Source organism: Labrus bergylta, chromosome 11 (assembly GCF_963930695.1).
Source record: "Labrus bergylta chromosome 11, fLabBer1.1, whole genome shotgun sequence".
NCBI classification, from domain to species: domain Eukaryota; kingdom Metazoa; phylum Chordata; class Actinopteri; order Labriformes; family Labridae; genus Labrus; species Labrus bergylta.
The window spans coordinates 10,564,393-10,592,387 of record NC_089205.1 but is presented as its reverse complement, the minus strand read 5'-3'; the positions used below and the strand labels follow the sequence as shown (position 1 = coordinate 10,592,387).

At 43.4% G+C, this 27,995-nt stretch overlaps 2 protein-coding genes, 1 long non-coding RNA gene and 1 pseudogene across 16 annotated transcripts; 3 read left to right on the top strand and 1 right to left on the bottom strand.

The window, feature by feature from the left end:
* Nucleotides 1-147: 147 nt before the first annotated feature.
* LOC109990693 (uncharacterized) lies at nucleotides 148-8,170 on the bottom strand. Of its 14 annotated transcripts, none has more exons than XM_065960349.1 (11): nucleotides 7,927-8,169; nucleotides 7,793-7,827; nucleotides 7,477-7,548; nucleotides 7,095-7,374; nucleotides 6,791-6,884; nucleotides 6,073-6,198; nucleotides 5,698-5,853; nucleotides 3,083-3,170; nucleotides 2,827-3,011; nucleotides 2,711-2,742; nucleotides 148-2,383 (listed from the first exon to the last, which is right to left on the bottom strand). In XM_065960349.1, the coding sequence occupies exons 4-11, from the start codon at nucleotides 7,122-7,124 to the stop codon at nucleotides 281-283; spliced, it is 2,814 nt and encodes a 937-aa protein (XP_065816421.1). In that variant the 5' UTR covers nucleotides 7,125-7,374; nucleotides 7,477-7,548; nucleotides 7,793-7,827; nucleotides 7,927-8,169; the 3' UTR covers nucleotides 148-280. The 14 variants fall into 14 exon arrangements, with proteins under 14 accessions (XP_065816421.1, XP_065816420.1, XP_065816422.1 ...); XM_065960348.1 differs by having other exon boundaries at nucleotides 7,095-7,252; XM_065960350.1 differs by having other exon boundaries at nucleotides 148-1,502; nucleotides 1,536-2,383; nucleotides 7,095-7,548; nucleotides 7,793-8,169.
* A 6,812-nt stretch (nucleotides 8,171-14,982) lies between these two features.
* On the top strand, nucleotides 14,983-16,561 carry LOC114919354 (cilia- and flagella-associated protein 206-like). The gene is made up of 2 exons (XM_029276309.2): nucleotides 14,983-15,404; nucleotides 16,316-16,561. Exons 1-2 carry the CDS (start codon nucleotides 15,261-15,263, stop codon nucleotides 16,559-16,561), a joined length of 390 nt encoding a protein of 129 aa, XP_029132142.1. The 5' UTR covers nucleotides 14,983-15,260.
* An 880-nt stretch (nucleotides 16,562-17,441) lies between these two features.
* Nucleotides 17,442-22,150, top strand: LOC114920748 (uncharacterized). The gene is made up of 3 exons (XR_010667177.1): nucleotides 17,442-17,737; nucleotides 18,756-18,889; nucleotides 20,126-22,150. It is a non-coding gene; the product is annotated as an uncharacterized lncRNA (long non-coding RNA).
* An 824-nt stretch (nucleotides 22,151-22,974) lies between these two features.
* On the top strand, nucleotides 22,975-26,283 carry LOC109990699 (tubulin beta-1 chain-like; annotated as a pseudogene).
* Nucleotides 26,284-27,995: the final 1,712 nt, after the last annotated feature.

The following is a 27,995-nucleotide window of genomic DNA, read 5'->3' as shown; positions in this document are numbered from 1 at the left end:
GGTGAGAGGGGTCCTGGGCTGCAGTGAGTGGGTGAGAGGGGTCCTGGGCTGTGATGAGTGGGTGAGAGGGGTCCTTGGCTGCGATGAGTGGGTGAGAGGGGTCCTGAGCTGTGATGAGTGGGTGAGAGGGGTCCTGGGCTGCGGTGAGAGGGGTCCTGAGCTGTGGTGAGTGGATGAGAGGGGTCCTGAGCTGTGGTGAGTGGGTGGGAGGGGTCCTGGGCTGCAGTGAGTGGGTGAGAGGGGTCCTGGGCTGTGATGAGTGGGTGAGAGGGGTCCTTGGCTACGATGAGTGGGTGAGAGGGGTCCTGAGCTGTGATGAGTGGGTGAGAGGGGTCCTGGGCTGCGGTGAGAGGGGTCCTGAGCTGTGGTGAGTGGATGAGAGGGGTCCTGAGCTGTGGTGAGTGGGTGGGAGGGGTCCTGAGCTGTGGTGAATGGGTGAGTGGGGTCCTGTCGTGGGCTGTGGTGAGTGGGTGAGAGGGGTCCTGGGCTGTGATGAGTGGGTGAGAGGGGTCCTGGGCTGCGGTGAGTGGTTGAGAGGGGACCTGGGCTGCGGTGAGTGGGTGAGAGGGGACCTGGGCTGCGGTGAGTGGGTGAGAGGGGTCCTGGGCTGTGGTGAGTGGGTGAGAGGGGTCCTGGGCTGTGGTGAGTGGGTGAGAGGGGACCTGGGCTGTGGTGAGTGGGTGAGAGGGGTCCTGGGCTGTGATGAGTGGGTGAGAGGGGTCCTGGGCTGTGGTGAGTGGGTGAGAGGGGTCCTGGGCTGTGGTGAGTGGGTGAGAGGGGTCCTGGGCTGTGGTGAGTGGGTGAGAGGGGACCTGGGCTGTGGTGAGTTGGTGAGAGGGGTCCTGGGCTGTGGTGAGTGGGTGAGAGGGGACCTGGGCTGTGGTGAGTTGGTGAGAGGGGTCCTGGGCTGTGGTGAGTGGGTGAGAGGGGACCTGGGCTGTGGTGAGTGGGTGAGAGGGGACCTGGGCTGTGGTGAGTGGGTGAGAGGGGTCCTGGGCTGTGGTGAGTGGGTGAGAGGGGTCCTGGGCTGTGATGAGTGGGTGAGAGGGGTCCTGGGCTGTGGTGAGTGGGTGAGAGGGGACCTGGGCTGTGGTGAGTTGGTGAGAGGGGTCCTGGGCTGTGGTGAGTGGGTGAGAGGGGACCTGGGCTGTGGTGAGTGGGTGAGAGGGGTCCTGGGCTGTGGTGAGTGGGTGAGAGGGGTCCTGGGCTGTGGTGAGTGGGTGAGAGGGGTCCTGGGCTGTGGTGAGTGGGTGAGAGGGGACCTGGGCTGTGGTGAGTGGGTGAGAGGGGTCCTGGGCGGTGATGAGTGGGTGAGAGGGGACCTGGGCTGTGGTGAGTGGGTGAGAGGGGTCCTGGGCGGTGATGAGTGGGTGAGAGGGGACCTGGGCTGCGGTGAGTGGGTGAGAGGGGTCCTGGGCTGCGGTGAGTGGGTGAGAGGGGTCCTGGGCTGCGGTGAGTGGGTGAGAGGGGTCCTGGGCTGTGGTGAGTGGGTGAGAGGGGACCTGGGCTGTGGTGATGAGTGGGTGAGAGGGGACCTGGGCTGTGGTGAGTGGGTGAGAGGGGACCTAGGCGGTGATGAGTGGGTGAGAGGGGTCCTGGGCGGTGATGAGTGGGTGAGAGGGGACCTGGGCTGTGGTGAGTGGGTGAGAGGGGTCCTGGGCGGTGATGAGTGGGTGAGAGGGGACCTGGGCTGTGGTGAGTGGGTGAGAGGGGTCCTGGGCTGCGGTGAGTGGGTGAGTGGGGTCCTGTCATGGGCTGTGGTGAGTGGGTGAGTGGGGTCCTGTCGTGGGCTGTGGTGAGTGGGTGAGAGAGGTCCTGGGCTGTGATGAGTGGGTGAGAGGGGTCCTGGGCTGTGATGAGTGGGTGAGAGGGGTCCTGGGCTGCGGTGAGTGGGGGAGTGGGGTCCTGTCGTGGGCTGTGGTGAGTGGGTGAGAGGGGTCCTGGGCTGTGATGAGTGGGTGAGAGGGGTCCTGGGCTGCGGTGAGTTGGTGAGAGGGGTCCTGGGCTGCAGTGAGTTGGTGAGAGGGGTCCTGGGCTGCGGTGAGTGGTTGAGAGGGGTCCTGGGCTGCGGTGAGTGGGTGAGTGGGGTCCTGTCGTGGGCTGTGGTGAGTGGGTGAGTGGGGTCCTGTCGTGGGCTGTGGTGAGTGGGTGAGAGAGGTCCTGGGCTGTGATGAGTGGGTGAGAGGGGTCCTGGGCTGTGATGAGTGGGTGAGAGGGGTCCTGGGCTGTGATGAGTGGGTGAGAGGGGTCCTGGGCTGCGGTGAGTGGGTGAGTGGGGTCCTGTCGTGGGCTGTGGTGAGTGGGTGAGAGGGGTCCTGGGCTGTGATGAGTGTGTGAGAGGGGTCCTGGGCTGTGGGATCCGTCTTCCTGCGGTATCTAGCTCCTTGTTCATGATAACATTTCAATCAGAAGGCGTTGTTGCTGATGTATATACTGTACTATCATCTGCGTGCATAATTAATTTAGCATTTGTTTGAGCGGTAAATCATTAGTAAAGATGGAAAATAGGAGGGGGCCGAGACAGCTTCCCTGAGGAACACCACATCCCACAGACACACAGTCTGAGTAGCTTCCATTAAAGGAGACTCTGTGATCTATTTGATAGCTTCTCAATCCATAACACTCCAGCTTTTTAAGAAGAAGCTGGTGATTGATGACATCAGTCTAACAGGCTATAGGTAGATTGAGAGTAAAGAGATGTAAAACATACCTCGTCAGGAGTTCCTGCTGAGCTTTTTTTTTCTGTAAGACAACATGAAACAAATCATTGATGGTTTCTATAATGAAACATGATCATGTTTTTATTGTCACATTATAAATTCTTACTTCTGTTTAGAAAACTTGTTATCTTCTCTCTGCAAAACCATGCTGTTAATGCCACAAGCACGACAGCTAAATGCCCCAAAACACCACCAACTATCAGTCCAGTCCAGTCTGATGGTATATCTCCACACTGAGCGTCCTCTGTCTTGGTTCCTGCTCTCAGCAGCAGCAGACCCTCTGATTCACATCTGTAATGATAGAGGGACAGTGATTACAGGAACATCTGGAGAGTCCATGTGTAATGTGAAGCTTCACTCACTGTTTGTGTTTCTGACAAAATGTAAACGTCCCGTCTAAAAATGTTCCATCAGAGCAGGTCGAGCACACGGTGTCTGTGGAGGAAGTTCCTGCAGGAAATACAGAACACATGAGACTATTTCACAGAGGTTGTTTTAGACATGAACACAGTCCCTCTATCACCATATATACAAAATGATGTCATGTAATTATCTTATCAGTTGGTCAAACACACAACTAGGGACACGAGTGGAAATTAGCAATAGCTATAAGCTCTCTGTGCAACACATCAGTTTCATGCTTTGTATTCAAACCATGTTAAATTGCATCATCCCTATTAAATAAATAAATTCAAATTCAACAGGACAAGCGACGGATCCTGAGAAATTTGCTTTAATTACTGGAAACTCAACGCTATGCCTATCTCTCTGTCTATTTAAACTGACATAATACACCCACAGCCTGCGGGATGAGAGTTATTAATTAAGGCAGCGTTCACAAAAAAGGTGAAATGCTGGCTGAAAGCAAACCAGAGCTGTACCCACTTTTAAATAGCATCTTAAAACTATATTTTAAACTGATTTATAGCATGTGTAGTGTTATATTGTTGTACCCTCATATAGTGTTGGGGGGGGGGGTTATGTAACAGAATGTTGTATATTTTTACTCTGTTTACCCAAAGGCTCAACTAGGGACAAAAGTTGTAAATTCACTATATCACTATGTACACTTTATGGAGCACATCAGTTTCATCGTCCCTATTAAATAAATCAATTCAAATTCAAAAAGCGTGTTCAGAATGTCATTGGCTACAAGAAACGTCAGTCGTCAGCATAGTGGCGTGCAATTGGCCGGGTATAGATTCATCAGAATACAGGGCACGCACCTCCTTTCATCTCATTGGCTGTAATAGACTGGGAACTGAATGGAAGGTCCTAATTTGCCAAATGGTGCCAATCGAAAGGTTAGAGTTTTGAGTATCCTAATTTTAGAAAATCATTCACAAAAATGAATCATCACAGAAAATACAGCAGGAAATCTGGAACAGTGGTGGACAATTTGAATCAATCTGTAGATCTTTATTTATGTGATGTGTTTGGATTCAATCTTTCTCTAGATTTGGATGGTTGGGACTCGTTCTGATGCAGCAGGACTGTTTTTGTTGGAATATTACGATCCAGAGAGTTCTGAAAATCTTCAGATGGTGACTCAAGACAGAAGAAATTATTTCTTTGTCAGTGGTCTGTAAATAATCGTGATTATGACAGAACAGACTTCCAACTAGAATGGGAAATTCCTGAAGAAATTTCAGTGTGAGAGCGTGCAGGGCTGGGAGTGGAAGCAACTATATGAGCAAAACCATGGCCTTTGCAGCCATTGCTACCACAGTCTGTTTGGCGGCTTTTTCCACTTCCAAGCAGCAGCTAAAGCTTTTGAAGCCCTTAAGCACCACCTGTAGATCAACTGTTGGTGACTGTTGTCACCACAGGAACAAGTTTCCATAATAGATGAGCTAGTCTGGAACTCTCGGGAATCTAACCCATAATCATCAGATTATCAGAGTAGCGGTTTTACCCACTGGGCTACAGAGGAGACAAGACACCATCAAACAATGCTACACTATAGGGCAGTGACAAAACAGTGGAAAAACTTTTGTTTTTAGACCTTAGACTTTAAACACTTTTGTTTTCAAAATGTTAAACATAAATGTAAAAAATATAGAGAAGTGAACTTACAAATGAAATACAACTATTCACTATATGAGGCAATGACATCACATGGGGAGTACTCATTTTAAATTTTAACGCTTCAAATTTCAAAATTCGATCGTAAAATTCTACAAAAAATCATACAACATCCTGATGCCTTCCTGAGGGCCGTCGACAAATTTGGTGAAGTTTGATCAAACATTAAGCGAAACAGAAAATGTTTTTCCTACAGTACTGAGTACAGTAAATAATTTACTGTCTTCACAGGCACACCGTTTAACTGATCTTTACCTAAATCTGTGGGCTGTGGAGTGTCTGACCAATGGCTGTACCAATTTTGGTTTGATTTGGGTAAAAGCTTGATGAGTTACAGTAGTTAATTGATTATTCATATTTTGAAAAATATAGAGTCATGAACTTCTGAATTGACCATAGGTTGCTGCTCAGGAAACGATCAGTACCATCCAAGGAACACTCCGAGCAAATATTATTTTCCGTACGGGTAACTGTTAGCAACTTATTAGCATTGATAGCATAACGCTAAATATCTCACCACATGGTGGCGCTGTGAGTATCATCTTTTAGTATGGTACGCATGTTACCATTATGAACCATATTCGTAAGTTTGAATACTATAGTACTATTGGTTTTTGAGTTATGAGCTTATAAAATTGTGTCCCATAGGGTTCCATTAACTTTTTTTACAGTTTAAAATATTAATATTAAATCACTGGAACATTGTAGCATCATTAAAAGTAATAGCATAATTCTCCTCACCAAGCTTTACCATTTCCAGTTTGAACCATGTTTCTAGCACAATTAGTATAGGAGGAGATACCAGCCAAAAAACAGAGGAATAATAATAATAAGATATAAAAATAAAGCTGCCAGCTCTCACACTAATAAAAGTGAAATGTGTTTAACTAACCGTGTTCTCTGATGTATTCTCCTGGTTCACAGTGTCTGTGTTTCCTTGCTTCCACACAGTCGTCCTTTCTAGAGTCTGAGCAGTAAAATCCTTCCAGAGGTTCACAAACTGTGTCTGATACTTTTGTACACGACGTCTTCATCTTCAGACCAGAACCTGTCGACACAAACACAGAGGTTATTTATGAACTACTGTACTTCTGCTCTACTAAAGAACAGTTTGGTGTAAGGAAATAACAAGTACTCAGATGATCATCTCTGTGTTTGAGGCTCAAACTGAAACTAACTGAAGGTTACAAAGCTGGTTTTAGAGTGATGACTGTTTAGTAACATGTTCTGATCTTTATTTAGTTTTATAATAATGTCAGAGATCTACCTTCATCACAGCTTTTAGAGATGTAGCAGACTGGATGGTAAGTCGGATGGTCCATGAAGGTTCCATCAGGGCAGGGCTTACAGAGAGTACTTCTGAAGTCTGTGCAGTCTGCAGAAACCCAACCTCCTGTTTGAAACAACAACAAGACATTTTTCCGCAAGAACATGAATGCTAAAACAACATGAAGAGAGAGAGAGCACAAGAGGCGCTGTTTGTCAACTGGCAAGGCAGTACTCTGCTTGTTGCCCCAGACGACCAGCAGGGGGCCCTGGAGGTCTGAAAAACTTTAAAACACAGCAGAGGCTCAAAATGTGCAAATTTTGCAATGACAGTAGGAAACCTCCCTAAGGGGGCCCCACCCGACAGAACTCAATCTTGTTGCGCTTTCAAGTGTAAATGCATTGTTCCTGTGAAATCTTAAACTTGCCAATAAAGTCACCAAGGGAAAATGAAGGAGAATAATCTGTCTGGGTGAGAAAAGGAGGAACAAGAAGACGGTAAGTGGAACAGAGGACGATAATATATAATGAATATGTTTAAAGGTAATTGTAAAGGTAAATGTTCTTTAAATGTATATGTTGAAAATAATACAAATATAAAACAGCTTTTGCAAGTTTTTAGTTAGTGTCTGTTTATTTATTTAGAATTGGGACAGTGAAACTAACCTGATAAACTTAAAGATTAATTAAAGATTCTTTAACATTTATGAGGATCTTACCAGCTGGACACATAGTACAGCATCTATCATGTATCTCATAATGATATGGACCACATGTCAGAGTTTGACCTGTGGAGACGTTCATCAGGAGAATCTGTGAAGAGTAAGAGAAATGTTCTCACTGAAGACAAAGTGTACAGGAATACAGAGAGAAATCTAAAATCATCATCCAGACCATGAAGAGAGAAGAGGGAAAGAGTTCAAATCTTCACATCTGAAGTTTGTCTGTTTTTGTGAAGAAGAATCATTCAGAACAAATATTTACACCGAATCAGTGCTCAGATAATTCAATAAGATCATCTACCAGAAACACTGCAGCTGATCCAGGTCTCATTCTCTCTGTAACAGAAGACCAGCACAGATTCCTCGTCTGTTTGAACCAACGCAGATTTAAGACCAAGAGGAATGTAACTCCAAACCAGGACAGGTAACACCTTCCCAGAGAAAAGTGTTTTCAGCTTCCTGCAGTCAGAGAGATCATCACCATCTTCATCTTTTTCATCATCAGGACAGACGCAGATTGTTCACCAGGTGTAAAATGTCTCAGATATGAACAGGTGAGGGAATGAAGACTGAATGTTGAACTATTAGTGTTTGAGAGAGAACACCTCTAAACTCAGTAACCAGTAAAGATGTTTTGGCTGCAATGAAAGATGAATTAAAGTTAATTATTAACAGGATCTTACCAGGACAACTTATCTCATACTGATATCACCACATGTCAGAGTTTGACCTGTGGAGATGTTCATCAGGAGAATCTGTGAAGAGAATGAGAAATGTTCTCACTGAAGACAAAGTGTACAGGAATACAGAGAGAAATCTAAAATCATCATCCAGACCATGAAGAGAGAAGAGGGAAAGAGTTCAAATCTTCACATCTGAAGTTTGTCTGTTTGTGTGAAGAAGAATCATTCAGAACAAATATTTACACAGATAGAAATGTTGAAGAGCAGAAATATAAAACCTGAATCAGTGCTTAGATAATTCAATAAGATCATTTACCAGAAACACTGCAGCTGATCCAGGTCTCATTCTCTCTGTAACAGAAGACCAGCACAGATTCCCCGCTGTTTGAACCAACGCAGATTTAAGACCAAGAGAAATGTAACTCCAAACCAGGACAGATAACACATTACCAGAGAAAGTGTTTTCAGCTTCCTGCAGTCAGAGAGATCATCACCATCTTCATCTTTTTCATCATCAGGACAGACGCAGATTGTTCACCAGGTGTAAAATGTCTCAGATATGAACAGGTGAGGGAATGAAGACTGAATGTTGAACTGTTAGTGTTTGAGAGAGAACACCTCTAAACTCAGTAACCAGTAAAGATGTTTTGGCTGCAATGAAAGATTAATTAAAGTTAATTATTAACAGGATCTTACCAGGAGCTTATCTCATACTGATATCACCACATGTCAGAGTTTGACCTGTGGAGATGTTCATCAGGAGAATCTGTGAAGAGAAAGAGAAATGTTCTCACTGAAGACAAAGTGTGACTGAATACTATCTGATGATGATAAATCTGTTTAATATCTGACAGAAACCGTTTGAGCAGAGAGGAATACAGAGTTTGAAATAATGAATCATAAATGTACTCTCAAGTGTTTAACCTTCAACCAATCAGCCAGTCACACAGACATTATTAAATATGGGATCGTAGTGCACTGTAGTGAATCCGCCATTTTAGAGTCTGGATTCTGAGTCAGTATGATCACACCCTTTATAGTCCACTACATAAAACACACTACAACCCGGGATCATGCTGAACGTTGGTCTATCACATGTTTTGGACTGATCCCGGGACGCAGTCATGGTGTCATTTAACTGAAAGAATGATGATAACCAAGAAGATCTTTAAAGGTTCTGACAGTCAAGTCCAAAAGATGAATACAGATGTAAATATATTATTATGTCACATTACGCCTTCATATTTTTATAAAACACAAGAGTTCAGAAATATTATTTAGAAAAACCTTCGGACCGTTTATCATCAGTTTAGTTCTCTGTACTTTGACACAAAAAGATAAGTCACAACAAGTCCATAAGCAACATGTTTTTATTACCCAATCAGACTGGAGCTTTATGGCAGTGAGTTATTGTAATGTAATGTTTGTAAAGTCAACATCTATAAATAATCTGGTTTGAACTTCATCCTAACTCTGTCATTTTGTATGTGAGGAACAGACCAATAAGGAAACTATGTTTTAAGATATTTATATTTCTCTATTAATTTCTCTATCTAATCAAGGTGGCATGGAAGAAGCAAAACATCCCAAAAGCATGGAGAAGAGCAGGGGGTGTATTAATCCCCAAAGAAAAGGATGCTTCAAGCCTCGACCAGTTCCGGCAAATCAACCTTCTGAATGTTGAAGGGAAAATCTTCTGTAGCATCATTGCACAAAGGATGACAGCCTACCTGAAACTGAACAGCTTAATTGATACATCAGTACAGAAAGCTGGTATACCAGGCTTCTCGGGATGCTTATAACACACATCCATGATATGGCATCAGATTCAAGCTGTGAAAAAGGAAGGAAGAGATCTTCATGTCTTATTCCTGGACCTAGCCAACGCCTTTGGATCTGTCCCTCATACTCTCCTCTGGACAGCCTTTGAGTTCTTCCATGTTCCAGAGACCATCACCAAACTGGTCAGAAACTATTTCCAAGATTTGCAGTTCTGCCTCATAACATCAGAGTTCACTACATCCTGACAATCTTTGGAAATAGGAATAATGGCAGGGTGCACCATCTCCCCATTAGCCTTCACCATGGCAATGGAGCTGATCATCAGAGCATCTAAGTGGGTGGTGGGAGGAGAACGTCTGAAGTCGGGACAGCAGCTACCTCCTATCCGTGCCTATATGGATGGCATGACCACCCTGACATCATGCATTGCATGCACGAAACGGCTGCTAAAAAAGCTTCATTCAACCATAACATGGGCACGGATGAAGTTCAAACCCAGCAAATCCAGGAGTATCTCCATTGTGAAGGGAAAACTCACAGACCAGAGATTCCATATCGACGGAGAACCCATTCCAATGGCGTCAGAGAAGCCAGTTAAAAGCTGAGGGCGTTGGTACAACTCAAGCCTCAAGGACTCGGACTAAAGCGAAAAACTGAGGGAAGAAACCATCAATGGCCTTGTAAACATAGACAAGACCCTCCTTCCTGGCAGGTTGAAACTGTGGTGCCTCCAGTTTGGATTGCTCCCCCGTCTAATGTGGCCTCTGACAGTCTATGAGGTTCCTGTGAAGTTAGAGAGAACAGTCAGTTCATACATCAAGAAATGGCTTGGACTCCCGCGTTGTCTCAGCAATATCGACTTGTATGGAATTGGCGCGCTGGAACTGCCGGTCACAAGCCTGGCTGAGGAGTACAAATGCACCAAGGTAAGACTGGACATGACCCTGAGCGAATCCCAAGACTCCACAATACGAACAGCTGCTCCCAGGCTGGCAACAGGGAAGAAGTGGACCCCAACTCAGGCTGTACAACAGGCAAAGTCAGCTCTCAGGCATGGGGATATTGTAGGCCAGGTGCAGCATGGAAGAGGTGGTCTTGGTCTCGGAACAAGCGGACCTACATGGCACAAAGCAACACTCGGCCAGAGAAGAAAGCTTGTAGTAGCAGAGGTGCGTCACCAGGAAGAGGCAAAAAGATGTGCAATGGCCGTCTCACAGGGCCAATGGACAAGATGGGAAAATCTGGAGAATCGAAAAATCACATGGAGGGATGTTTGGGAGATGGAAGGAAGCAGACTTAGTTTCATCATTAGAGCCACCTATGATCTCCTTCCCACTCCTAAGAATCTAAGCCAGTTGGTTGGAGAAGACCCAGCATGTCCACTCTGCCAAACACCAGCAACCCTAAGACATATCCTCACTGGCTGCAGAACAAGCCTCACCCAAGGACGGTATACCTGGAGGCAACACCAGGTCCTCCGGCAACTGGCTCTAATCCTAGAAGGGAGAAGGGCTACCACCAATACACTCTCTCCCCCAACCACTGGCTTCAATTACACTACTACCTTCGCACCAGCAGGACAAGACCGAAGGAATCCAACTGTGAGAAGGGAAGCATGCCAATTGGATGCATCCAGGGATTGGAAAATGCAAGTCGATCTTGACCTGAAGCTTGTTTTTCCACCAGAAATTGTTGCAACCAATCTCAGGCCGGATTTGATTATGTGGTCAGCCTAAAGTCCCTATATATTGTGGAACTAACTGTGCCATGGGAGGCTGTAGTTGGGGAAGCATATGAACGCAAGAGGCTGAAATATTCAGATCTGGCAGACGAGGCAGTACAACAGGGCTGGAGAACGCAAGTACTCCCTGTGGAGATTGGCTGCAGAGGCTTTGTTGCAACATCTTCCACCAGGCTACTGAAAGAGATGGGAGTCCGTGGACAGGCCCTCCGATGAGCCATCAAGTTGCTGTCAGAGGCTGCAGAACGAAGCAGCAATTGGATTCCTCCCACAGAAACAAATCATTTGAAAAATAATCACAATGAAAAATTACAATACATTTGAAAAAAGAATCATCTCTGTTTTAATACATTTCTTCAGATTATTTCTAATATGTATTTGTGTCTCACATTTTATTTCTATTCTGACTCTGTCCATGGTTCTGATGTCTGCTCTCTATCACTTGCATTGTTTCTGTTTTTTATCATCACTTTATAAAGTAAACGCTGGTAAATGTCATGATATTTTATGGTCCAAACAACAAATGAATTAAAGATAACAATAAAACAGGAAGATTAATGAATATCATTGAAGGGGACAAACAAACACTTTTAATGTTGGAAAATCCCTGAAACACAAACTCCAGTCTCTTGTAAGGTCTGACCCATAGACTGTCTGAAACATAGACTGTAAGGTCTGACCCATAGACTGTCTGACCCATAGACTGTAAGGTGTGACCCATAGACTGTAAGGTCTGACCCATAGACTGTAAGGTCTGATCCATAGACTGTCTGACCCATAGACTGTCTGACCATAGACTGTCTGACCATAGACTGTAAGGTCTGATCCATAGACTGTAAGGTCTGACCCATAGACTGTACGGTCTGATCCATAGACTGTCTGATCATAGACTGTCTGACCATTGACTGTCTGACCCATAGACTGTAAGGTCTGACCCATAGACTGTCTGATCATAGACTGTCTGACCAAAGACTGTCTGACCCATAGACTGTAAGGTTTGACCCATAGACTGTACGGTCTGATCCATAGACTGTCTGACCATAGACTGTCTGACCCATAGACTGTCTGAAACATAGACTGTAAGGTCTGACCCATAGACTGTCTGACCATAGACTGTCTGATCATAGACTGTCTGACCATAGACTGTAAAGTCTGACCCATAGACTGTCTGACCATAGACTGTCTGACCATAGACTGTAAGGTCTGACCCATAGACTGTACGGTCTGATCCATAGACAGTCTGACCATAGACTGTCTGACCATAGACTGTCTGATCATAGACTGTCTGACCATAGACTGTAAGGTCTGACCCATAGACTGTCTGACCCATAGACTATCTGATTATAGACTGTCTGACCATAGACTGTAAGGTCTGACCCATAGAATGTAAGGTCTGATCCATAGACTGTCTGACCCATAGACTGTCTGACCATAGACTGTCTGACCCATAGACTGTCTGACCCATAGACTGTCTGACCCATAGACTGTAAGGTCTGACCCATAGACTGTACGGTCTGATCCATAGACTGTCTGATCACAGACTGTTTGACCATAGACTGTGTGACCATAGACTGTCTGACCCATAGGCTGTAAGGTCTGACCCATAGACTGTCTGATCATAGACTGTTTGACCATAGACTGTGTGACCATTGATTGTCTGACCCATAGACTGTCTGACCATAGACTGTCTGACCCATAGAATGTCTGACCATAGACTGTCTGACCCATAGACTGTCTGACCATAGACTGTCTGACCCATAGACTGTAAGGTCTGACCGAGAGATTGTCTGACCATAGACTTTCTGACCATAGACTGTCTGACCCATAGACTGTACGGTCTGATCCATAGACTGTCTGATCATAGACTGTCTGACCATAGACTGTCTGACCCATAGACTGTAAGGTCTGACCCATAGACTGTCTGATCATAGACTGCCTGAGCATAGACTGTCTGACCATAGACTGTCTGATCCATAGACTGTCTGACCATAGACTCTCTGATCCATAGACTGTAAGGTCTGACCCATAGAATGTCTGATCATAGACTGTCTGACCATAGACTGCGTGACCATTGATTGTCTAACCCATAGACTGTCTGACCATAGACAGTCTGACCCATAGACTGTCTGACCATAGACTGTCTGACCCATAGACTGTCTGACCATAGACTGTCTGACCCATAGACTGTCTGACCATAGACTGTCTGACCCATAGACTGTCTGAAACATAGACTGTAATGTCTGACCCATAGACTGTCTGACCATAGACTGTCTGACCCATAGACTGTCTGACCATAGACTGTCTGACCATAGACTGTAAGGTCTGACCCATAGACTGTCTGACCATAGACTGTCTGACCATAGACTGTAAGGTCTGACCCATAGACTGTACGGTCTGATCCATAGACAGTCTGACCATAGACTGTCTGACCATAGACTGTCTGATCATAGACTGTCTGACCATAGACTGTAAGGTCTGACCCATAGACTGTAAGGTCTGATCCATAGACTGTCTGACCCATAGACTATCTGATTATAGACTGTCTGACCATAGACTGTAAGGTCTGACCCATAGAATGTAAGGTCTGATCCATAGACTGTCTGACCCATAGACTGTCTGACCCATAGACTGTCTGACCCATAGACTGTCTGACCCATAGACTGTAAGGTCTGACCCATAGACTGTACGGTCTGATCCATAGACTGTCTGATCATAGACTGTTTGACCATAGACTGTGTGACCATAGACTGTCTGACCCATAGGCTGTAAGGTCTGACCCATAGACTGTCTGATCATAGACTGTTTGACCATAGACTGTGTGACCATTGATTGTCTGACCCATAGACTGTCTGACCATAGACTGTCTGACCCATAGAATGTCTGACCATAGACTGTCTGACCCATAGACTGTCTGACCATAGACTGTCTGACCATATACTGTCTGACCCATAGACTGTAAGGTCTGACCGAGAGATTGTCTGACCATAGACTTTCTGACCATAGACTGTCTGACCCATAGACTGTACGGTCTGATCCATAGACTGTCTGATCATAGACTGTCTGACCATAGACTGTCTGACCCATAGACTGTAAGGTCTGACCCATAGACTGTCTGATCATAGACTGCCTGAGCATAGACTGTCTGACCATAGACTGTCTGATCCATAGACTGTCTGACCATAGACTGTCTGATCCATAGACTGTAAGGTCTGACCCATAGAATGTCTGATCATAGACTGTCTGACCATAGACTGCGTGACCATTGATTGTCTAACCCATAGACTGTCTGACCATAGACAGTCTGACCCATAGACTGTCTGACCATAGACTGTCTGACCATATACTGTCTGACCCATAGACTGTCTGACCATAAACTGTCTGACCATATACTGTCTGACCATAAACTGTCTGATCCATAGACTGTCTGACCATAGACTGTCTGACCCATAGACTGTCTGACCCATGGACTGTCTGACCCATAGACTGTCTGATCATAGACTGTCTGACCATAGACTGTCTGACCATAGACTGTCTGACCATATACTGTCTGACCCATAGACTGTCTGACCATAAACTGTCTGACCATATACTGTCTGACCATAAACTGTCTGATCCATAGACTGTCTGACCATAGACTGTCTGACCCATAGACTGTCTGACCCATGGACTGTCTGACCCATAGACTGTCTGATCATAGACTGTCTGACCATAGACTCTCTGACCATAGACTGTCTGACCATAAACTGTCTGACCATATACTGTCTGACCATAAACTGTCTGATCCATAAACTGTCTGACCATAGACTGTCTGACCCACAGACTGTCTGACCCATGGACTGTCTGACCCATAGACTGTGTGACCATGGACTGTCTGACCATAGACTGTCTGACCATAGACTGTGTGACCATTGATTGTCTAACCCATAGACTGTCTGACCATAGACTGTCTGACCCATAGACTGTCTGACCCATAGACTGTAAGGTCTGACCCATAGACTGTCTGACCATAGACTGTCTGAACACAGACTGTCTGAACATAGACTGTCTGACCCATAGACTGTCTGACCATAAACTGTCTGACCCATAGACTGTCCTACCCATAGACTGTCTGACCATAGACTGTAAGGTCTTACCCATAGACTGTACGGTCTGATCCATAAACTATCTGACCATAGACTGTCTGACTATAGACTGTCTGACCATAGACTGTCTGACCATAGACTGTCTGACCCATAGACTGTCTGAACATAGACTGTAAGGTATGTCCTCTGTTGGAGAGCTCGCTGCTGCTCACGTGCTCGGTCAACACGGTTCCGTAGCTCTGCAGCTCTTCGACCATCCTCCGATACAAGTGAACGTCATCTCTGTGAAGTCAAAGGCAGCTGTACCCACTGCAACAGTGTTTGTAAGTTCTGATACCTTATCGTTCCAGAGGTTGGGGGGGGGGGGGGGGGGCTGCCACACTGAAGGGCTCTGCCCCCCAAAGTCTGCTCGATGGTGTGGGGAGTGGAGAGCAGAGCAGTGTCTGAGGACTGGAGGTTCTGGGTCACACTGTAGGGGTGGAGGAGGTCTGAAAGGTACTCAGGGGTAATGTCGTGCAGGGGAGTTGTAGTAAGAAAAGTTAATTTGGTAGAGTATAGCATCAATAGCAAAGTGCTTTACAAAATATTACCATAACAGTCTTAAGATAAGCAATAAGTGAGAGTAATACTAAGAAGCGATTTACAAAGGGCAGGGAATTGAAAAGATATAAAAAATGTTTACGAATATGAATATAAATATAATGTGTGTACTGTGTTAATAGAGTAGATATTGCACAGTGTTTGTATTACGCGCAATATGAACAAAATATAAACAAATTGTTGACCAGTTTGCGGACAGATTTGCACGGTTGCCATGTTAACTAAATTCAGGTTTATAGTCCAGTAAATTTCAGACTAACTGACTGTCAAACGGAGGAGTTATAAAGTCTGAAGGCCACAGGCAGGAATGACCTTCTGACCTTCTGTGCATCAAACACTCAATAAAATATCACATAATGCTCATCTTACAGTATAAATCACAGTTTGTGGGTACCTGCTGTGCTGGATTGTCAAGAAAAAGTCTTGTAAAAATGTCCTGGAGAGAAGCTGGAATATTTATGATTAAAAAAAATGGAATAATCTCAATCATGTCTTCTCATCAGTTGAAGACGAAATCAAAAAGTGTGCCTTCATGAAAACAGACGTTTACCATTACAAAATGTTGCTTTGTTTTTTATTCCTTTGTTTTTTCACTGCACCTTTTATTACATCTTCTCTCATTTTTGTCTTTCAGCCACTGTTTAAGGCTCTGTCTAAGCTGTGGTCGGGACTCCAGGACGAGGCCGAGCTGCTGAACATCCTCAATAACATCAGCATCAACCTGCAGCCCTTCATCGCCTCGCAGGCCAAGATCTTCTCTGAAGCTCATTTAGACGGCCTGTTGGAGTCCTCAGAGGTGAAGGCAGATGAGCAGAGGGTAACGACTTCTCGAAATCAAATACAGAGTAAAGTCCATATTCCACAAGACTTCAAGAACTGAACTATATCTGAACCCAACAGACTCTTAATGCTGCTGTTTCTCTAATGCTGTGTAGGTGAGCGAATCGATCCAGGTGAGATGAAGTCACATGATTGGCTCCTCCCTGAAACTACAGCCAGCTTTAATGAGCTGCCACTGCAGTATAACGGAGTCTGTGGATACACTGTGGTGACCAGAGACGGACTCCTATTACCAGGTACTGTCGTCATGAAACACCAGGAAGTCATCCACACTTATTGGAGCTTTTATGCCTTTATTTGAGAGACAGGGTAGAGACAGGGGATTGGGTCAAAAATTAGGGACAGAGAGAGTGGGTGCAAATGAACCACAGGCCAGATTTGAACCCGGGCTTCCTGCTTTGAGGACTGTAGCCTCTGTACATGGGGCACGCGAACTAACCACTAGGCCACTGGTTGTGGGGTGATCTTACAACCATTTTATCTGGTGCATGCTAAGACCTTTAGAAAATGATGCTTTTATATCTTTCTGTCGTACCTAAAAACTAGGGCTGGGCAACGATTCAAAGTTTTAATCGCGTTAATCGCATGAGTTCCTGTGATTAATCACGATTAATCGCATTGTTATATGCAAAATCCAATAATGAATTAAAAAGTAGTGTATAGCGCACTTTTATTGTAAATGTACTTCTCAACTTAAACAATGTAATCAAAGCAAATAAATACAAAACTAAAGCTTATTGCCACTGCAAGGGCATAATGTCATCCTGTTTGTTATATTAAAAAAAAACTGCCCAGAAAGGTTTTAGGCTAAGCGGTATAATGAAAATGTCGGGACGCCATTTTTAAAGTGGGGGAGAGTGTGACAGGTCAATTGAGAACATTGATGTTTATTGTTTAGTTATCGGGGACCCCACAAACACATTTTTGTTGTACTTGTCATTTTAAAATTCTTTAGTTTATAATCTTTTTGAATTCATCTTCAAAGTTGCTAATATTAATGTATTTTTCTGAACTGCAACATTATTCAAGCAGTTGATGTTGACGTGTTATTAATTAAATGCGCTGCATAATCTACACCACTAGGTGGAGTCTGTGAGTGACAGTGACATGCAGGAGTTCAGAGAAGAGTTGTTGTTGTTGTGATGCTCCGGAGTTAGCAAGAAAGCTGTAGTTATTATTCAGCAGCTGAAGAGACTCGTAGGCAGAGTGAATGAAGGTACTGGGTCTTTGTTAAACGCTTAAATAAAGTGAAGACTAGTGAAGCTGCAACATATTTTGGAGTACTTATCAAGTACTCCGGTGATAAGAAAATTCAACTTCGCAGTGGTTACAAATAATTTTGGCTCTGTGGACTGCGCCGTCTGGAAGAACTTTAAAATGAAAACGGCCATGTAAAAGTTCTGTACCCTTCTCCATGCTTTATTTATTATTATGCTTTATTACTTTCTGACTGTTTCCTCTTTCCTGTGAGCGCCGCTTCACTAATTTCTGTCAGTGAATTTTCTGTCAAATAATGACTCTTGAGGGTGATGTTAAAGCTGCCTCTTGTCTGAATTGTTAACCAAAAGTGAAATATTTCAGTCTTGAACAAAGAGGTCTTTCTCTGTGGGGAGCCTTTCTGTGATGTTTCCAAACACTTAAAGTAACAATCTGAGCCTGTCAGAGACAAAAACTTAAAGAGGGCTAACTTTGATCGCGCTCCTATGCAGATAAGGATTGCAACAATAGACTATGTTGCATCTGCAGGAAGGAACAATCTACTGAGGCAATTCTAAAACTTTGTCCCCCAAAATAAATAGCAGATTACCCCATGAAAAACAGAGCTGCTTTTGGATTAATCCGGTTTTAATTGTGGTCAGTTTCTGCGTCTACACAGACCTCAGCAGCTTTATCTTTGGGAGAACAGCTTAAACTGCAACCAAAATGTTCAGGTATCCAACCCCACCAATCTCTGCCAGAGAATGTAGATGATTGGAACTGAAGCGACCGACTGAAACCGATTTTAACATGAGTAGAGGAACACAAGTCTGGGGCTCATCCTGACTTCAGTCTTGGTGGATAAAACCAAATGTAAAAGAGAGAGACACATGTGCAGCACCTGAAGGATAAGGCAAACCCTTCAGACTGGCTACCTGCCTCTTTTTAGAGCACATTCCTAAAAAAGTGTAACTGCCTTTTTATGTTCTTAAACTCTCAAAATATCCTCCTCTATCTGCCCCTCTCTCTTCATGCAGGGCCCCTGAGATTCTCTTTAAACCCGAGCTCATTGGACGGGACCATTACGGGATACACGAGAGCGTCTTCAAGTCAATCCTCAGCTCGGACATCGACCTGCGGCGCTGCTTCCTGGGAAACATCGTGCTGTCAGGTAACAGCTGATGTTTGTTATGGTGTTACACAACAGTCTAAAGGTGCGCTCCAGCTCCAGAGGGTCCAGAGCTTGAAGTGGATAATAAAACAAGTGCAAGTACTTTCCTTCAACAATAGTGTGGTATGTGTTTGCAAAAGTTTCATTGAACATTTGAAAATAAAATAGACTTATACCAAAGTGATGTTGCTCAGTCATCACTCCTAGGCCTCCATACATGTGTGGTGGTGACTGTGTCTGCAGAGACTCTGTCTGGATTTTGATGTTTTGGCTGAGTCAGGACTTTTCTGGGCGAGGAGCTGGTGTGCTTCTCCCAGCCAATGACGGCTCCAATGAGTTTACAAGTTGAAACAATTCAGCGATTGGACGCCATTCAAACCAGCGAATATGACTGGCAGAAAACCTCAAACAGAACCAGACTTTTTCAGCCATACTGTACGTCTAACATGATTCCTGCGATTCCTTGTTTTTTCTATCATCTTTTCACATGATACAGTGTGTAATTCCAAGTGTCCCATTACGACTACAGATGTCAGGGCACTGCATTTTAAATCATCAATATTTCTAAAGACCGTACTGCCCTGGACAAAAAGAGAGCACACAGTCTAAAGTTATTTGATCCTAAAACCTTTATATCTATGAACTTCATGAATTAAACTTCAGTGCTCAAAGTAGCAGTCTTACTGTTGACTGGATGCATGTCAAGTGGATTTTGGGCGGCTGTGGCTCAGTTGGTAGAGTCGGTCATCTCTCAACTGGAAGGTCGGGGTTCAATCCCCAGCTCCTGCAGCCACATGTTCAATGTGTCCTTCGGCAGGACACATAACCCAAAGTTGCTCCCTCTGCGTGTGAATGTCTATGAAAGGGATTAACTACTTGTGATGGTCACTTCACATAGCAGCCTCTGCCACCAGTGTGTGAATGTGTAAGTGTGTGTACCTGCTGTGAAGATTTAAAACATTTGCTATTTATTTTAGCAGTTATAGGAAAGCGGGTAAGGTAGAATGATTGCCCGTTAGCTTCATGAGGTGCCCCTTCAGTAACTCTGTTTATTTAGTTCCATCATGTGAAGAACCCAGAGAACCTGCTATGAGGAGAGTACCTATAAAAATAAAAATAAGTCACTGTACACCAAAATACAAAAATGAAAATGATGGTTTATAGCAGTGAGTACACGCCCTTTTGGTAGCACTGCTTTGGTCATGTTTTGAGTTTCCTTTCTATCTGCTCCTGTAGGAGGGAACACCCTGCTGGACGGCCTGCCTGAGCAGCTCCAGGCTGGAATCAAAGGACTGGTTCCCCCTGACACAGGGGAGAGTGTTCATGTCACCAGCCCGAAGGACAGAGACTTTTCAGTGTGGAGGGGAGGAGCAGTGCTTGCCAACCTGCCCACCTTCAGCTCTGCATGGATCAGTCAGGAAGAATACGAGGAGTACGGACCGCAGATCATCTTCAGGAAATGCTTCTGAGATGAACTCTGAGCAATGTACTGATTAACTTTTTACTACACAAAGTGCAATATACAAACAGCCCGAAAACAGTGCCATGGACCGGTCCTCCTTGAATATTTATCTGTCTTGTATGTATTTACGGCTTTAAACCTGCAGTCGGTGTGGATCCTGACTAGTGTGCTCTTACCTATCACCTGAGCTGCTACTGACCCGCTGCACACTCTTAAGCTATTTGCTCGAGGTTCCAGGCTCTTTGCTCCAAGTCCTGTTGCTAAGAGCCACAAATATGGCATGGATGAAATTTATATTTATGCCCTTAAAATGTTGTCCGTCAATGTTACTGTTCATGAAGCGCCTTAAACTGTGTCTAAACCTTCCCAAGTTGGGTTCTATTTTTAATCAATTAATAAGCGAGAGTTTAAAGTATAGAAATGTTTGTGTTTAAGAGATAAGAATTAAAGCTGGCCTTTAATTGATGTCTGCCAATTATTTTTTCCCAAAATAAGCGATTGAGGGACAAAGATAAATCACTCAACGTGCTGACTATATAATCAAATATCAAATATATATTTATACAAAGATGTAAACACAGTTAGTGTAACAGTTTGATCTTAATGTGTGCGGCATGGTGCAAGTTGGATTTTGAATGATTTGGATCAGTGCAGCTGTGCAGTGTTCACAATCTAAAATATTCGATAGAAACGCCATTAAATGATCTTAAGATGGATTATTAAGACCACTTTTCTCAAACTTTTTTCTGGATTTTATGTTCCATTTATTTCCCCTTAAATGTCAAGAAAATGTTTGCTTGTAATGTTATGTCTTTTTTCCCCTCACACGTATCATAAAATTACAGCTTTAGAAGATGTTTGCACATTATAGGAACATTTTTAATTTCTTGCAGATGAGATAAAGTGGTTCCCTCTTTTGGTTAAAGATCATAATACATGCAAGTTTGTCGTTTCTGCAGGAGTGTGAACCGGTGGGGAGAGACGTGTTGATTTGTGGGATATGAAGTTTGTTTACTAGTAAACATGCAGCTGAGTCATGGTAAATGTAATGGTTATTTTCCAGCTGAAGAGCCCTTTGGTCAGCATGTCTTTTGTTGTGTTCATGGTGTAAGATGTGAAGTGCGGTATTTAAGTGCTAATACCTCTCATGTCTGTAGAATAAGCAAATGAAGTTAATGCTACTGCTGCAGGAACAGTTTTTGTTTGATGTGTCATTTTTTTCTATTTGAGTGATGTGTCTTATAAATGATTTCCCGAGTTTTGTTTAGAATTGTTAAAAGTTGTGTGCATGTTTTTTTTTCTCTTTCACAGTAGTGGTCATTACTTGTGAAGGGTGTTGCCAAATCTGCTGTATTTATCTCTATACCATGAAACCTTGAGGAACCTTTAAGCCAACCTGTATATAAATATTAAGTTTACTTTTTGAATGTGGATTTTTTGCATTGAATTATTTTGTTTGCATATAATTAAGTTGCTCTTTTTCTGCATGTTTCCTCTGTGTGCTTGCTTGTCTTTGTATTTTGCTTTTTAAAAGGCAAAGGGGGGTTGTCATGTGACCTAAAGCTCAGCTCTGAAGTGGGAATCACCATTAAATGTGACTGTAGTGTTTTCAGTCAGAGCCTCGTGTAAAGGCCAGGATGAACAGCTCTGTCTGCCTCTTTTCCTGGCTTCATTTGAAAAAAAACATCTTCTTTGTCCCCTAAATGTACTGCAACAGTCTGGACTGAGTCTTGCAACTTTTCACCCAAACCATGCTATGTATGTGATGTCTGTTTTTATAATAAATATTTTAATCATCACTCTTTTGTGTTGTCACTCATTCTTGAAAGACATCAAAAATAGTGGGGTTAATACAGACAATTATTTTCTGAGTAATTCCATGTGTTGTAGTCTTAGCAGGAAATAAAAGGTGAATACTCCAGAAACTGGGGAATTTCTACTCTCCTGTTACATGCTTTTTATAGATTGGTACAATAAAGCATCAAACACATTTTTATAGTCTGCTCTCCAAATTAAATACATAGTCCTGTTTTCAAAACCCCATATTTTTTTCTTAAAAAAATCATTAATTCTGCTTACAATATTAGTGTCTTGATGATAATTAGTTTCGTTTTACGAGGTTAAGTTATGGTCTTAATCTTCGATACACCAGAAGGTCTTTACTTTATTTCAAAATAAAAGCAGTCAAACAGCAAGTGAAGATCTCTCAGTTTAAGACAATGTATAATAATGTGTCTAATTTTATTTTAGAATATATAGATTTACATATATATGGTACATACACTGTATATATATTATAGCACTTAATTAAAACCCAAGTTATAAGTAGGCTACATAAAAACTATAAAATTGTCATGAATCAAAAAAAGTTATCACAGTCAAGTCAAACGTCGACAGATTAGACGGTAGTCATACGTTTGGCACGAACGTGATTGACAGACAGACTGGACCAATAGTGGAGAAGACAGGGACGATTTAATTGGTCTAAATCTGTTCGTGTACATCAAGCGGAAAGAAATGAACCAACCAACGTTCGAGCTGAGGGATAGAGGGCGGGGCTCAGCTGTAGTATAAAACAGATGGTTGCCGTTGGTACACGCTAATAGACGCTTTAATTCGTTCATCGAAGTTGTAAACCAATCTACCAAAACCAAAGACAAAATGAGGGAAATTGTGCCTCTTCAGGTCGGCCAGTGCGGGAACCAAATTGGTGCCAAGGTTAGTACAGCTTTTTATGTTTTTTGTGCGGTTGAAATCGATGTATTTTAGAAAAGATGGGTTATGATGCGTCGAATTGTAACGAATATAAATCGATTTTACCTCATTTATAAATCTGATAAATTGTGTTAATTTGTACGCCAAACCGTTAGTTAGTTAGTTAGTTAGTTAACCGCTGCGGGTGGGATTGACCGTTGAGTGGTTAAAATCATTATTTTCGTTTTATTCGGTGACGTAATTGTTCCCGCAATGCAAAATATATGAAGTGATTGTTTTCTCTCGTCTTGGGCTGTACTGTAACTTGAACAAAGTTCTGCGTGTTTATGATTAAAACAAAAAGTCCGCAGTCGTGACCGTGTTGGCGGTTAATGACGTATGAGCGACGAGGCCGCGCGCGGACTGCTGAACGGCGGGAACTTGAGAGCAACCCATCCGGGTACTTTGCCCAAACGATGCCGGCCCCGCCCCTTTCTGGGTGAAATCATTCCATCTGAATGACTGGCGGTTAATGGACAAGCTGGGGTCATTACCGATTTAAAGTCTTAAAAAATGAAAACGGCAAGTATGAGCCTAAATCTGATGACCGGGGATGTAAACATTTAAAATATGACATTTCTGAACAGAGATCGGCATCATAACGGTATAAAATTAACAATGTGAGTGTTCAGTCTCTCTCCGTCAAACTGCTCAAACTCATCCACATCAGAGGAAACTGACTTTAAACACCTGATGAGTAATTATTAACCGTGTTACCCGAGAGGGATCTTTATTTTTAAATAATATTTGTAATAGTTTCTAACAGTGTTCATAACTGTAATGGAGTGGTTACAGATGTTTATTTTAGAGAAAAGGGGACATAGACTCTGAGTTATCAGCTGGCTTAGAAAAGAATAACACATGTAAAATCACCTGGATGATATTAAAACATTTTGTATTCATAGTGAGTGTAAATAATGATGAGTGGGGTGAAACAAGGTGTTATATTGAGCTAGCAAACTTTTAAATTTGGAGGAGGAGGATTTGGTGTAGTGTTCCTTCATTTAGAGACATTTTCACCAACATATTTATGTGACGTGACAGTTGAAACGTTGTTAATGTTAGTGAATGAATGTGTGAAGAATCTGTTAACAGACTTCTTCTGTCACAGAGCGATCGCTGCTTTAAAGCAGGAACATGACAGCGGTCCCACAATTTAGCACTTTAATCCTCTCTAGTTTCAGTCCAAACACACACAGCTCTTCTTTTACCCTCCGGTGTCCTTTTGTAAATCAAAACCTGATACTAAATTGTGTTTTTAAAATAGTTTGAAGTACAAAAAGTACAAATTGCATTTAATTGCACGGCTTCCAGTGTTTTCTAATCTTCCGCTGAAACATTCTCAGGGCTTGTTTTCACCCAAACGGGGGCGTGGTCACTCTGGCGAGCCGGAAGTGATGTTCAACTGCTCTTATGAATCAACCTCTATAGAACTGCTGTGTCAGCTTGAAAGAAATGAAAGAAACCGATACATAATGACCTGCATCCACTTCAACATTACTGCCTACTCATTCCCCTGTCACTTGTTTATGTTTTATCAGCCAACAATGTCTTAAAATGTTTTATTATATTTCAGTTTTGGGAGGTGATCAGTGATGAGCACGGCATTGACCCAACTGGCACATACCACGGTGACCGTGACCTGCAGCTTGACAGGATCAATGTCTACTACAATGAAGCCACAGGTAAGGTTGAATTAAATGTTTTAATAGGCATAAACTTTTTGGCTTTTCTTTTTTTTTTGTGAACATTACCCTCACGTCCTATATGCTTCTTGAAGGTGGTAAATATGTTCCCCGTGCTGTGCTGGTGGATCTGGAGCCAGGAACCATGAACTCTGTGAAATCCGGACCCTACGGCCAGATCTTCAGGCCAGACAACTTTGTTCACGGTAATTGTTCATTTGTCCTTACATTCCTTCTTTACTAGCTACTTGTCATTTTGCATTTAAGTACTGTTAAGCTTAATTCCCCCCGTTTTTTTTTTTCTTTGCTTTTCTAGGCCAGAGTGGTGCTGGCAACAACTGGGCCAAAGGTCACTACACAGAGGGTGCAGAGCTGGTGGACACTGTCCTGGATGTAGTGAGGAAGGAGGCAGAGAACTGTGACTGCCTGCAGGGCTTCCAGCTCGCACACTCTCTTGGTGTACTGGCTCTGGGATGGGCACACTGCTCATCAGCAAAATCCGTGAAGAGTACCCTGACCGTATTATGAAAACCTACAGCGTGGTACCCTCACCCAAAGTATCAGACGCAGTTGTTGAGCCCAACAACGCCACACTGTCAGTCCACCAGCTTGTCGAAAACACAGACGAAACCTTCTGTATTGACAACGAGGCACTGTATGACATCTGTTTCCGCACCCTTAAATTTACAACCCCCTCATATGGTGACCTCAACCACCTCGTCTCTGCCACCATGAGCGGCGTTACCACCTGCCTCAGATTCCCCGGACAGCTCAATGCTGACCTGAGGAAGCTGGCTGTAAACATGGTGCCATTCCCTCGTCTGCACTTTTTCATTCCAGGCTTCGCTCCCCTCACAAGCCGAGGCAGCCAGCAGTACAGGTCCCTCACTGTACCAGAGCTCACCCAGCAGATGTTTGACGCAAAGAACATGATGGCTGCCTGCGACCCACGTCATGGCCGCTACCTGACAGTGGCTGCTATCTTCCGTGGCCGCATGTCCATGAAGGAGGTGGATGAACAGATGCTGAACGTGCAGAATAAAAACAGCAGCTACTTCGTTGAATGGATCCCCAACAACGTGAAGACCGCTGTCTGTGACATCCCTCCCCGTGGCCTCAAGATGGCTGCCACATTCATCGGCAACAGCACAGCCATCCAGGAGCTGTTCAAGCGCATCTCTGAGCAGTTCACAGCCATGTTCAGGCGCAAAGCTTTCCTCCATTGGTACACCGGCGAGGGTATGGATGAGATGGAGTTCACCGAGGCTGAGAGCAACATGAACGACCTGGTGTCCGAGTACCAGCAGTACCAGGACGCCACCGCAGAGGAGGAGGGAGAGTTTGAGGAGGAAGGCGAGGAGGAGCTTGCCTAAACCTTAAATTGTCCAAAGGTTTGCTGGCAAATCTGCCATGAAAATGTAACGTTCTAACCAAGTGTTTTCCAGTTTTCAGTGTTCTGTCTGCTGTTCATGTGAATAAAAGTTTCTAATGCATTTTTCAAGTCTAAATGTCTTTAATAGTATTCACAGGCTACTTTCAAATTAATGAGAACTATGAAGTCAAAGTATTTATTAGAGTAGAGGCTCTACACTGTAGATAAGGTGTAGTTGCATGGCTGGTGTTTTGCCAGAAATACAGAAGTAAACAAACATTTCAAATCTCTTATAATGTGACTTAAGTGAAAAGTAGCAAGATCATGATGGAGATTCTGGATATAAATATGGTTCATTCAATGTTTTGTTATTTTTATTCATTGTCTAAATTTTAGCAGCACCTTTATCTACAAAGAGCACTTACACTAAAAATTTAAAATGATTAAATTACAAGCTGAAAGGAAAATGTTTATCAGATATCACATGCAGTGTTTGGCGTTTGAATTCTACTGATAGTTAGAAGGTAACATACTGATTATCCAGCTCACTAATAAAATGATGCATCTTAAACCACCTCTGCAGACATTTCCATACTGTCGCTCAGTCTCTGACAGTTCCTGGTTGTGGTCGGTAGGTGGCAGTGTTGGCTAAACCACCCTCTTCCAAACGCAGTAGGTCAGGATGCTCCCAGCCAAGGCCAGCAGAGTCCAACAGCACACCTTCTTCACCTGGCTCTCCAAGCCCTGCTTCGCTCCAAAGCGGGACACAAAGCCGCTCTGTCAACAACAAACAACTAGATTGAACTCTCAATGAACACAGACATGTACTGTAATCATTCAGATTTCTAAGGAACACATTTTAACCTGAATTCTTAGTTGAAATCAGAAAGATTGTTGATACAACTCGGATTAAAAAGTCTCAAGAAACCTGTATTTTACAGTTATGATTTTACCCAATTAGTTTGTAGATCTCTAAACACAATTAGGACAGCTGTTCGTGTTGTTACTGAATATACTAAACACTTAATAAAATAATCTGAATGTTCTCTACATGTTTGTGTGCTCCTGCAGCAGCAGCTCAACAGATATGACTGATTAACATTTTTATCAAAAATAGATCATTGTGGGAAAAAGCAGATTCAAGATTCAAATGAAAAAAACATGCAGACATTCTCTGAGGCCGCATTAAACCTTCAAGCTAAAGCTAATGTTCCTGTACCTATACACAACATCCTTGCCTTTTGGGTTATACTTTCTTTTTTACAAAGGTTTATTTCTTTATGTCTTTATTTGAGAGACAGGGCATGTGGGAGATCGAGTAAGAAATCAGGGCGAGAGAGTGGGGAACAACACGCCGCAGGTCGGATTCAAGCCTAGGACTGTAGACTCTGTACATGGGGCGTGTTGATGAACCACTGTGATACCGGCGCTCCTCTTTTGGTTATTCATAGACCTCTACTCTTCTTTATGAGACAGTAAGCTTGTGTTTTTGTTTTACACCTTATAACAACAGACAATTTTCTCTGTATATGAGAATCATTTTACTCCTAATCTCCTGAAAATCCCAGTGTAGCATATTTTGAAAAATGAATGACAGACGATTAAAATAAAAAAATAAACTCATGGATGGCTCAGGGATGACAATGAAAAGTATCCCAAGTAAATATATTTCTAGTAAGCCTCTAGTATGCTCTGAAGGCCCGGAGATAACAATAAGCCATGTCATCATTTCTTAACTGAGTTTTTTTAATTGTATCATTTAAAAATATATAAAATGAGTAGCTCTCATGCAGCCATCTATCCGATCTTTAATGGGACCCAATGTCTCATCAA

Excerpts from the sequence above, each read along its gene's own strand:
- LOC109990693 (XM_065960344.1), bottom strand. The coding sequence starts at position 7,124 with ATGAGACCTGGATCAGCTGCAGTGTTTCTG. Across the intron at positions 6,199-6,790 it reads CTGTACTATGTGTCCAGCTG|GAGGTTGGGTTTCTGCAGAC; the intron begins GTAAGATCCTCA and ends TGTTTCAAACAG. Across the intron at positions 2,384-2,710 it reads CAGCAGGAACTCCTGACGAG|GAGCTAGATACCGCAGGAAG; the intron begins GTATGTTTTACA and ends ATCATGAACAAG.
- LOC114919354 (XM_029276309.2), top strand. The coding sequence starts at position 15,261 with ATGTCCTCTGTTGGAGAGCTCGCTGCTGCTCACGTGCTCGGTCAACAC. Across the intron at positions 15,405-16,315 it reads TACCCACTGCAACAGTGTTT|CCACTGTTTAAGGCTCTGTC; the intron begins GTAAGTTCTGAT and ends TTTGTCTTTCAG.